Source organism: Phaethon lepturus, unplaced genomic scaffold (assembly GCF_000687285.1).
Source record: "Phaethon lepturus isolate BGI_N335 unplaced genomic scaffold, ASM68728v1 scaffold43319, whole genome shotgun sequence".
Classification (NCBI taxonomy): Eukaryota; Metazoa; Chordata; class Aves; order Phaethontiformes; family Phaethontidae; genus Phaethon; species Phaethon lepturus.
Genome location: NW_010564897.1, coordinates 1 through 11,710, shown reverse-complemented (window position 1 = coordinate 11,710; position 11,710 = coordinate 1). Strand labels below are relative to the sequence as shown.

Below are 11,710 nucleotides of genomic sequence, written 5' to 3'. Positions count from 1 at the left end.
CTGATTAATCACAGTATTGTGCCCTACTCCCTGCTTTTTATCACAGCTAAACAGAATCCTGGAATTAGCAAAAATCATACATCAGCTATTTAGGCTTTCTCATGCCTTGAGGACTGGCTCTCCTAAAGCTAAGAGATAAGGGCTTATGAAATTCTCAAGTAGGCCCGCAGAGTATATTGAGCCAGATCTTCCCCAGTTATCTGCTAGAAAGAAAGAATTTGACGATAGTAACAAGCATCAGGATAACATGTTCAACCACTAAATGGCAAAGGAACAGTCTGCCTGCCAATTTTTCATGGGACTTTCCTCACTCTGATGCTCTCACAGGAATCAAAGTGAACACCAGAACCTGAAACAAAATTCAAGCAGCTTCAAAAAGAGCCAAAATCTTATAGATGCCCAACTTTTGTTCTCAATAGTTAACTCTTGCAGATACCTGTACCTACTCCATCACATGTGCCTATAACAGCATCTTTTCTTCATTACTCAGTTTTTCAGTTATCTCCCTTCACCTTCCAGAAAAAATAAAATATAAAACAACCTCTTCATCTTCCAGTACCAGTAATGGGAATCTAGCATACTTCTCCCATGAGCTAGTCCTTTATGTTCAAAAGCACCCAGCATACATCATTTCAGTCACCTTCTCAAAGGGGATGGACGTGACAGGTATGGTTCATTCTTAAGGAGGATGAATCATGGTGGGCACTTCTTAACAACACACAGCTGCAGAAGAATACCCAGAGCAAGATAAGACATTTTAGGGAGCCACCCACCCCTGTGGAACTCCAGTGTCTAGTATTTTTCCAGCTTCTGTGCAATGGATGTCTCTAACCCTAGTCAGTTCTTCCCGCAAAGATTCTCCCCAACTAGGGTTATACAGTGGGAATTCCAAAGCAACAGGCTATGTACAGACATACCAGCATTCCCTCCAACACAGAGATGAAAAGGAGAACATTCCTGAGGATGTGTATCCTCTACTCCATTTTCTGAATCCCAGCCTCCCCCTTGCCTTGGAATGAGCTCTACAAAGCAGTATCTGTTATGTACATGAATCTCAGCTCCCTTCCTTTGGGGAGTTTCCCCTCAAAAGTGACAGGCAAATCCTGGGACAGATACAGGTGCTGGGGAGGGGGAGGTCTTCTTACGAGGACTCGCCAGAAGCAAAAGAGCCTGCAGCTTTCTTCTTAGGGCGGGCTTTCACACTTCTCACTGGAAGCTGAGAAGAAAGAAAAAGAAGCATCTTAGGCTAGTTTATCTTTCTGTTAGACATTTAGGTGATAAAGTACAAGCATGCAGAGTGAAAACAGGACAAAACAACTACAACACGATGACCCTATTCATGTCACCCAGTTTGTTTTGGTTAGTAAAAAACCACTTTAAGCATATCCATCAAATAGCAACCAGGAGAAAACGACATTCTAAAACAGGACAAGTGTGATAATAAAAATCAAAGTCAGCTGTCTCAAAAGATTAGATATAGCGATATTTCTAACTGCTAACATTCACATAACACTTCACTGCTATAACTTCTCTGCTTCTTGACTGCCATCCCAAATACTGTTCTCTGAAAGATGTAGAAACATCTTGAACTAGTTTGCACACTTTACTCCAGTGTCTTTTATTCTAAATATTGGCATGAAGATTGAATTTATGATCTATGATGCATTCAGCCCTTCTGGGCAATCTCAGAGATTTCAGCCTCCTACAATTCCTACACCTCAACCAAGGATCCAAACAGACCGAGCATAAAAACCAAAATGCCTGCAAAGGGTTTTAGTGGAATTTCTGTATTCACAATAAACAGCATAGAAGAGTTGTTACTGTCTTTTCATGATTTCACTTTAAAAATTCCTCACTAGGAAGCTTGGAATCGAATTTTGTTCCTCTTGCTTCCCTGCTCCTGTCTAATATGCTAGAGAAGAAAGCAGAGCGGTCAACTCAGAAGTAAACCTTGGGAATTTAAAAAAGATCCTGGCTGATTTTAAATGCATTTTTAGACATACAGCCATCTGGACATGGTCCTGGAAAAATAGCTCTAGATGGCATTGCTGAGCAGTGGGGTTGGACCAGGTGATCTCCAGTGGTCCCCTCCAACCTCAACTACTCCGTGATTCTGTTACAAAGAGTACTTAATCACATGCAAAGGTGTCCTCTCCACTGTAAAATCAGATTAATAGTATGACTTAAAATGATGCTGTAAGCAATTACTTTCCTCCAAATTATTTCATGTTTAGCCTGAAAAGCTCAACAATGTGAGCCAGTCATATAGCACTCTTTATCTTAAATAAAATTAGGACAACAACTTGAATCAAGCAAATAGGACCCCTACTTCACGAAAAGGGAGAAGTGTTTTATCACGTATAAATCAAACCGCAAGAAACGTTCAAGCAAGAGTCAACACCTGGAAAGCAGCACCTCAGAAAGCATATTGTACAAAACAAATCAATAGCTGAAAAAAAAAAAAGACAGTTAAGCTAAAATGGCTCTTGGACACCACTGGACTTATTTTTGTGTATGGTTTGTTTAAATAGTAAGAACACAGGCGACTCATCCCACATGAATGGCTGTAAATATCTTGGATCACATGGTCATATGGAAGGGACAGCTCAACAATGACTAGTTACCCAAACGTCAAGACAAAACCCCAGGGTGGAGGGGAGCAGAGGAGTGGGGAGTGGTGTGGAGGGAGATACTACATTTTCCCCATATCTAATATGCAGAAGAGTCCAGGAAGGCCTAAGAGGGTACAGAACCACTGCATTTTAGATGAGGAGAATGTGGCTGTCCCATGGATAAAGGTCACAGTAGTATTATATATTCAGACTGTAACAGACAAGAGAGAGGATACAGTCAACAAAACATGTTAAAAATATCTAATACCCCACCCATCAACACCAAACCTGAATGAAAGCACAGCTGGCTTCTGGCTTATGAGAGGCTTACAGGCACAAAAAAAATGCAAAAGATAGAGACTAGTATGGCAAGTAGATGGCAAGGCCTCTGATGTAGGATTCAACTAGCAAAGACTTGGTTCGACAAAGCTTATAAAAACAGCTTTTAAATGCACCAAGAATATGAAGCCAGAGCCTTCCAACAAAGCTCACAAATCAATGTCTGTGCTGGAAATAATTTACACATCAGCTTACCTCAGCTTTCATCATCTTCTTAGGAGTTTTGAGACTCTGGGTGCGTTTAGGAAGTTTGTCTCCTGCATCTTCATCTGATGGGTCTGTTCTAGTCTCCGTTGGGGTTCCATTAGATCTTTGTGCCACACTGCTCTCCTCTCCTGAGGAGTAACAGGAAGCTAAGGAAAAAGAGAGAAAGTTTTAGCAAATACTTTTGAAAAAAATCACATGAAATCTAAAATGGCCCATCCTAAAGGACCACATGAAAGGGAGATGTCCACAATCCTTAAGAAGGATAATCCAAAAAGTACAGAGGTGTGTTAGTAGATGGGAATGGACTAGGGAAGACAACACAACTTCTCCCAGATAATTTGGAATCTTGTAGTCCTTCTGAGACCCAATGCATGAAAAGCCCAGGGAACCCCTCCTCCCCTCGTGGCCTACCACGTGAGGCCTCACACAACGGCCCAGCAGGGGTGTTTCGTACCTGAATCCTCAATGGTTTCAAGAAGACTCCCACCAGAGGGGTGCAGCTGTGGCTCATGGCTTCGCATATGCACAGTATCTTCATCTCGGATCAGAGTGAGATCCTGCATGCTGAAACTTCGCAGCTTCTCAGACAAAACTCCCTGGCCCTAAGAGGACATAAAAATTAGGGTCAAGGGCACTTTGCCTTCACCAAGATAATCTCACATGGGATCATTCAGAAGAGGAGGAAAGTTGCCCTATTCCCCACTAGGGTACTCTGAAAAAAACAAAGGACAGAAAAAACAAAGTATGCTCCCAAGACCAACAGGGAAGAGGTTAAAGCAAAATCCATTCCACTCCCCCTCCACTTTTTGTAAGTCAAAGGGTGGGATTAACTGCAAGGCAAACTGGAGGAAAGGAAAAGTAGATTGGTGCCAACAAGTACCAGCTTCCCTAACAGACCCATAGCACTAATTGCTGACATGAAAAACTTAACTGCTGGGGAATTCCTGAATATTACAGAAGGTGTTGCATTACCTTTGCAGCTGCAGTAACTGCTGCATTGGCAGCAAGGTTTAACCCTCTCTTGCCAACTCGCATCATGGTTTCATAGCTCTTGTCACGAGCCTGAGTAATGTATTCATCAATTTCCTAGGAAGGCAATGTGGAACATGGCATTTAGGTCCTCATTACAAACATGATCAAAGTCTTCCCACCATCACCCTTAAAAACCCAAAGCTCATCTGGATGTTTTTTGCCAGGCTACCAGCATCAGCTGTCATTGATCATGTAACTGCAGTTTCCTTGCTACTTACAGAAAGCTTGCAAATGCAACTTTTACTTAAAACATGCTATCTTCAAATTGTAACAACTGAAACAAAGCAGGTGCTTATACTGACAATGCAAAAAAACCCAGCATGGCTACAGAACATGCTGCTCCTATCGTGATTCAAAAAGCTTAACTACTGACAGTGACTATAAGGGCTCATGACACTGGGTTAGCCAAACATGCTTTCTAAGCAATTAGGCAAACTACTGGCTACATTACAATCTTCAGTAAGCTGCAGTATGACATCGTTGTCAGAGACAGAATCATTCTACATCCACTAATGTCAGCACAAGCATGATTCACGCATTTCAGTTTTTATTGCAGCATAACTGAATCAGAAGTCAGTCAGCATCTTCTAACAACAAGCAAGTACCTTCTCCTTATTGGAGAGCGTTGGGTGCACAAACTTCCTGTAGAGGACACTGGAGCCCTTGGTGTAAGGGGAAAGCAGCCAAATCACAAATGCAATTTTCAGCTCGAAATAAAAGGGAAACCTGAGAGAAAGAGGGAAGAAAAAAAAAAAGAGAGAGAGAGAGAGAAAGATGGAGAATGGGAATCAAGATCAGCACAGAGACAGCTGGAGATAACTGGCAGAGAGCAGCATAGGCAGGAAGAGCAAAGGCAAGATAAAGGCTCAGAAACAAAAGAACTGATATATCAAGTCAGAATAGCAGAACCCTCTTTGGAATCCTAGGACATACCTTCTTTGAGTCTCATTTAGTCTTTCATCCATAGCCATGAAAACTCCATAAACAGGGCATCTCTCAGCCCTGCAAACACACCAAATTACAATCTGATAGCTACCCTCACCATTCTGAAGTTTGTTCAGAGTATCGACTGGATGTTGATATTACATTAGTTTCCCTCTCATCTTCCAAAGTTTTTAACTACGCATCTCAATAAATCTCAAGTTCCTGCTAAGGCTGATGGCTTAGTTTCTGAAACTTCCAGTAGCTACTCCTCAAATAAGACACAAAAGGAGTATCAGTGTAAATGAAAAAAAGCAAGCAGCATGTAAGTCTTTCATCTCTAACCCCTACCCAATAACGTCTCTGGGAAGATACAGAAGCAGAGACTGAAACAAGCAAATGCAAACTTTCTACTGTCTCTATTAGTAGTAAGAGACTTCTGTTTTCAGTAGTCCGTCTTAAGTATGTGAGCAAGTCAAAGCTCTTTTTAGATCTTTGCTTTTCAAAGTTTATGCAGCAAGAGGCAAAAATGCTGAGCACTTTCGCAAGGCACGTGTAGCCATTTCATGTTTCTTTGAAAGATGCAACTTTTGACTAGTATTCTTTCAGGGATGTATGCAAAGCTCGAACACTAAAGATATTCTGTTCCAAAGGTTCAGCTGAAGACATGTAACAATGACTTGTCATTTTTGGAGGCCTCCATATTGCCAAGCATGACACACAGCACTGAAAGGATTAAGAGACTGCTTCCCCTGACTGCACTCCACCAACCCCCACCAGTGGAAAAGAATTTCATGATGCAAACCACCACTCAGAGCACAGACATGCATCTGATCTGCTCCTCCACACAACAGGCTCACAAAGCAAAGCAGGTACCTTCATTCTACCATCTTTTTTAAGTGTCTTTTAGACCACCATTTCTCAAACTTTACCGGTTCACATTAACAGCTTCTCAAAAATATTTTATGTTATGAATGGATGAAGATCTTCCTACAGATACTGTGTGTCTATCCTAACTATTTGCAAGTATAGGAGATGAAACAGCTAAAACAGCAGCTGCTACCCACAGCATCTACAAACCTGCAGAATTTTCATAGAGATTGAAAACTCTGAGAGGAGAGACAGTTTATTCTTAGCATCCTAACACTACCCTCCTTCTTTAAAAAAAACAAAACAAAACATGCCACCAAGGAACTCACCAAGAAAGAACAATGTCTGTGAGTGTTTCTGCAGTGGTGAAGAAGGCAAACACAATCCAGTACATCATCCACTTCACCTGCAAAAGAGAAGTGACTCAATAGACATCCACAGAATCCAGAAAAAAACAACATGTCTTCTCAGTAAAAATGACCCCTCATCTCCACACATTAAGATGAATTCAACAACAAGAACGCATATATAATCAGTAATGGAAAGGGTCACGTACCAAATGGTACATTATAGTTTGGGAAAACATGTAGGATTAATGTGCTCTAAATAGATAAATGCATACAGATACACTGATGAATGTGTGCCCTGTAGCAATATCATGAAGCAACAGTGTTAAAGTCCCAAATAAGTTATCTAAAAGGAGTAAGCAGTTCACTTTAAACTTTTGCAGATGTGTGTGTATATCTATTACAATAACAATGATACATGAAAGACTATAACTTCTTAGTTTCAACTGTAGCCCTGTATTTTCTTGATTTAAAGTTTTGTTTTTTTTTTTCCTTGGGAAGAAAAAAACCCACCAAACCAACAGATATAGTATTTTGCTAGAACTCATCAATAAGCATTCTTTGCCTTAATCATTAGTCCCAGAAATTAAATGAGCATGTCTCCATTTTAAATAAAAGCTCAGTAAGAGAGGTAGGAAAGTGAAGAACATGCTGCATCAACCTTATCTTCTTTTCCAAGGTCTTGAGTACAGTTTACAAAGTATGCTTTGTGCTATTATGGCACATCTGCACAGCTATTTTCTATCTCCCTACTTCCTCACACCTTTCTCTGGACCAGTAGGTATTTCTTCCAAAGCAAACATAAAATAATTCTCCCCTAACACACACACACACTCTGCTGTTTTAGTAACAAGTCTCTCAGTTGCAGGCCAATTATTCCTAAAGAGGAATCAGCTGGATTATATAAAAAAAAAACCCCTGCTACCCAAAAATTTTCAATAGCAGAACAGTCAATATCTTACAAGGGAAATTGCCAGTTTTCCATGCTGTTAAGAAGTAAAAATAAATGTAAGTAGCAGGTAAATGGAAAGAAGAGGTCACCTTTGTTACAAGCAATTTAACACTCTTAGTGTCATCAAGAATTGAAAAGAACTAAACTGATTCAAGAAAATTCCATATATTAAATCCACACATTAATCCATATATTAAAATTACATGAACAGTTTAGTGGCAGTCTTTGTTACAAGCAAGTAAAGTTACAAAAGCAGGTATTTCCACAAACTTGCATGTGTTGGAAAAATTGGTGATCTGCTCTTGAAAGATCCTCCAAAACTTTCTAAAAAAACCCAGTAAAATTATACTGCCTCCAACCCCTCTAACACAGTGTTTGGTTTCAAAGATAGTGGTTAGTAGCCCAAATTATTTCCATCTTACTGTGCAATTTTTTCACAACAGAAAGTAGCAAAACCTGTATTTATCGCGCTCTCTAGCTTGTGGGTGTTTTTTTTTCCTCATATCATCAGTTTGGACAGGACCAGGAGTCATTCACTTAACCATGTGTTTCATAGACTTGCTTTAGAAGTCAACTCTTCAATGCAACAACAAAAATCATCTCTTGTATGAAAGTGTGAATAGTGACAAATCAAAGATGGTAAACAGGAATGACAATGGGCAAGAGATTTCAAAGAAGATATATACCCGTAAATCTTACTTCATATTAGGCAAAATTAAAGCAATAATAATTAAAGCAATTAGCAGATACATAGAGAGATATATATAAAAAACATAATGAGGAATATGTTTTTTGCCAAAAAAAAAAATGAGCGTCACAAATGTAGCAGAATTCTTAGAAGGTTGCATAAGCTCTTGCTATAGTGCTTCCCTTACAGGCAGGGTGTATGGACTTTCTACAGTAAAGTTTCCAACAGGCCAAAAAACACTCAAAGAAACTAAATTGTCAAGTATTAAAAGGAAGGGACTCTTGAGAATTAACAATTGGCTAAAAGAGAGGAAACAAAGGATAAAAATAAATGGCCATTTTTCATAAAGAGGAAAGTTACCAGTGGAATTCCACAGGAATCGGTGTTGAGATCTGCGCTGCTCATCCTCATGAAAGGTCTTGAAAAGGTTGCGAATAACACGATAACAAAATGTGCAGAAGATACTTTTCTATCCAGGGGATTAGCTATGAGTTGATTAAAGAATTCAGAAAAGGGACCTATACCGATTGATCTCCAGTTGACATTCTGTCCTTAAATGTCATTAAACACCAAGTAATGAACTTACAGTATCTGCTTTTTCTTAAGGAAAACTATTGTGTTTACATAAAGTAGCTCAACCCACTCAGGAGTGGTCACTGTAGACAGTTTGATGAAACCGTAAGTTCAGTGCTCATTAGACTTTTTCATTCTGCTAACAGAATGCTCAGGAGTATTAGAAGAACAGAACACATTGCTTTGTTACTGTTTAAATAAACTGTGTATTCACATCTTTGATACTGGTCACAGGTCTCTTGCCCTATCTCCTCCTGCCACACTACACACTACAGCCAAAGACAAAAAGAAATATTAACTCTTAAATAAACTAGAAAGTTCCAACTTCTAGCTCTAGAAGTCCCTGAAGTGCAGATGATCAGAAACTAGAAGAGCAGAAAGCAAAGGAGAAAAATCACTGGGTTTTTTTTCCTTATGACATTTGTAACCCACAAAAAAAACCTGAGGGTCAAACCAGGCTATTTTTTTTTTTTCAGTCTATTAAAAAGGAGTCAGGTCTTTGCTGCTCAAGTTGATGACCACCAGCTTCAGCTAACACATATGTAGTCTCCGCAACTTGCACCAAGAACCTAAATAAATTCAGTAAATGCAAAAGCATAATTGGAAGGTAGATTTGACCAAGCTGAAGACAACATGCAAAAAGAAAGAAATTACTTTTAAAACAGTCTGAGCTACTAGAAGCAGTTTGCCACAGCTGCTCAAGGACTTATCCTAAATTTATATCATGTAAGTAAGTAAGTTTGCACTGTACTCCGATGCCATTGATGGACTGCTTGTGGTAGCTTGGCCTGTGTCAACCCAGCCTTCAATACACCACACTCTCTAGCACAGAGAAACCTGTAAGATCTTCCTCCCCACCAATGCTGGTTCTTAAGCACTGTGAGGAAGTAGCAGTACATAGACACAGCTGGCTTTGAAAATGTGCAGCACAGCACTCAAGTTTTCCACTGGCTTTTCACATGAAGAACAGTTTGAACAGATATTGGGTCCCTTTCCTGTGTTTAACAAAATCGGGTTTTCCCCATCTTTCCACTTATACTGACAAGGAAGAAGCCCTGCAAAGTGAATTAGGCAGACGGCAGTCCAACATTTAAATGCTTATTTCTGATGTGGTCCTTTCAAGGAGAAATAATTGATATTTAAGTTCAGTTTCAGCACTCCAAATACCTTTTCTCAAATCAACTCCAGTGTTTTCACTGAAAATAAAAACAAGAGAAAACTTTCTGCTCCAGCAATCCAGAACTAACTACTTCAACAAAACTATCAATGAAGCATTAAACAAAACCCCAAAATTAATGCCATACTTTTCCACATCAGCCCTCGTGGGGCTTACAACTAGCTGATTAGTTGACACTATTGTTGAGACAACTTTATGATACTCAAGTACTGCATCTCATTTCTTTTTTATCATCAGATTAGGGAAGTCTTACAGCAATTCAGGTAACATCTACCAAAAGAAAATTAGATCAATAGGATGTTTACATTCTGCAATGAAACACAGCACCTATATACCTCAACAGCTAACCTACCCACAGAAAATAAGCAAGTTTTTACTGTAAAGAATGCCTACAAATTCAAAGTCTCCGTATTTACCAGGTGTTTGAGCTCCAGAACAAGCATGCTATAGGCTGTTTCAAAAAATGAGGATTTCTTGGGGTTTTTTTCCCCTCTCAAGTTCTCAACAAAACAATTCAAAATCTGAGTCTGTCTTGAAGTTAACACAGATGCTGTAACTGGAACACAATCATTCTGTGACAGACACTCATGAGCCAGAATAGAATTCCAGGTAAAAAAATATATGCATTTCATGCAACAAATGAAGGTCATAGGCAACTTGAAGGGAAGAGGAGAGGAAGGCCAGAGAATACAACAGTAATACAATGCTACTTCAAAGATAACTATGAAGTCACAGGATCGTGCAATTATTCAGATAGTTTTTCATGCTTTCTTTTCAGTTTCTAATGCTGTTCCTAATAAACTTCAAAGTTTAGTAAGGCTCATCATATTTCTGACTGTATCTCTAATACTCAGTCAAAACACTGTATCAGTTATCAATGCCTCCTGAACATGCACATTTCCCCTTCTCCACTGTGATCAGTATTGAAAAAAACCCCAAAACACCTCAGACACATGTTGTGGTTTGTCAAGCTGTCCACTATGAGTGAGACACTCACCTCAGCTGGCATATCCTTCAAAAACCAGTGAGTTGAATTTTAAACCAACACATAGGAAAGGTGTAGGCAATTCTAGAGGACTAGAAGCAGCACGAGACAAAAAAGGACTATGTCCTGCAACATTGCTGACATGTCATTTTGTAAGGAGCAGAGACAGTTGGATGAAGAGTCTCAGCCTGCACCACAAAACAATATTGACAAATTGTATCCTATTCACCCATGTCACATCTCTTCTCCATCAGGTTATTCCTCAATCTAGATAAACAGAAACTTATCCCAACCATAAGTCAAATAGCTCTTGTCTCCACTGATCAACTTAGGACACTCGCTCTGTAAGAAGACAACACATCACATCATAAAAAGCATCTCTTGTTTTACATATGGGAATTGTAACAATGGTGTAGACGGAGAAAGCAGAACAATTCCAGAAAGGACGGAGGAGGAAGTCTTGACCAACAAAAAACACTGATGACAAGCAATGCTGATAGGAAGCCACAAACCAAGCAAAACTACTCAGCCTTTTGAAAGAAAACAATAGTAGTACTGAAAAAGCAGTAGAAGTACACAGAGTAAGACAGAGGAAAGAACTTGTCCTGGAATTTCAGATGCTTCCAGGCCGCAGCGTCTCCCCCCTCTTCCCTTCCTCATTCAACATGTCCTGAGAAAAAACAACGCACGTTTACGGTTTGAAACCTCCCATTTTAGTAAGTGCCCTTCCTCGGCAACTTCTCCAGGGGCTCTCGGGGCTGCTTCTCAGGCGGCCTGGTAGTCCCTGCAGAGCCGGAGCACCGCCGCCTCAGGGCCAGGCGGGGGGCTTGCGGGGCGGCCGCGAGAGACAGGGCGGGCGCTGCGCCAGCACGGAGAACCCGTACTCACATATTCCTTCACGTTTTTCGTCTTCACGGCCTTGTAGGAGGAGTACGCGGGGTAGAGGGTGCCGAAGATCAGCCTGCGAGAAGAACAGAGCCCTCAGCCCTTCGCGGCGTCCCGCACTG

The 11,710-nt window shown here is 40.3% G+C and overlaps 1 protein-coding gene across 2 annotated transcripts; it reads right to left on the bottom strand.

Moving 5' to 3' along the window:
- Positions 1–553: 553 nt before the first annotated feature.
- On the bottom strand, positions 554–11,660 carry REEP2 (receptor accessory protein 2). Of its 2 annotated transcripts, none has more exons than XM_010295009.1 (7): positions 11,592–11,660; positions 6,311–6,387; positions 4,796–4,916; positions 4,131–4,244; positions 3,613–3,760; positions 3,147–3,304; positions 554–1,216 (listed from the first exon to the last, which is right to left on the bottom strand). In XM_010295009.1, exons 2-7 carry the CDS (start codon positions 6,376–6,378, stop codon positions 1,142–1,144), a joined length of 684 nt encoding a protein of 227 aa, XP_010293311.1. In that variant the 5' UTR covers positions 6,379–6,387; positions 11,592–11,660; the 3' UTR covers positions 554–1,141. The 2 variants fall into 2 exon arrangements, with proteins under 2 accessions (XP_010293311.1, XP_010293312.1); XM_010295010.1 differs by having other exon boundaries at positions 3,147–3,286.
- Positions 11,661–11,710: the final 50 nt, after the last annotated feature.

Bases quoted from the DNA above. Each gene is read 5' to 3' on its own strand.
- REEP2 (XM_010295009.1), bottom strand. From the start codon at position 6,378: ATGATGTACTGGATTGTGTTTGCCTTCTTCACCACTGCAGAAACACTC. The intron at 3,761-4,130 runs GTAATGCAACAC...ATGTCCTCTTAG, and splicing joins CAGTTACTGCAGCTGCAAAG to GGCCAGGGAGTTTTGTCTGA. The intron at 1,217-3,146 runs GTAAGCTGATGT...CTTTCTTCTCAG, and splicing joins AGAAGATGATGAAAGCTGAG to CTTCCAGTGAGAAGTGTGAA.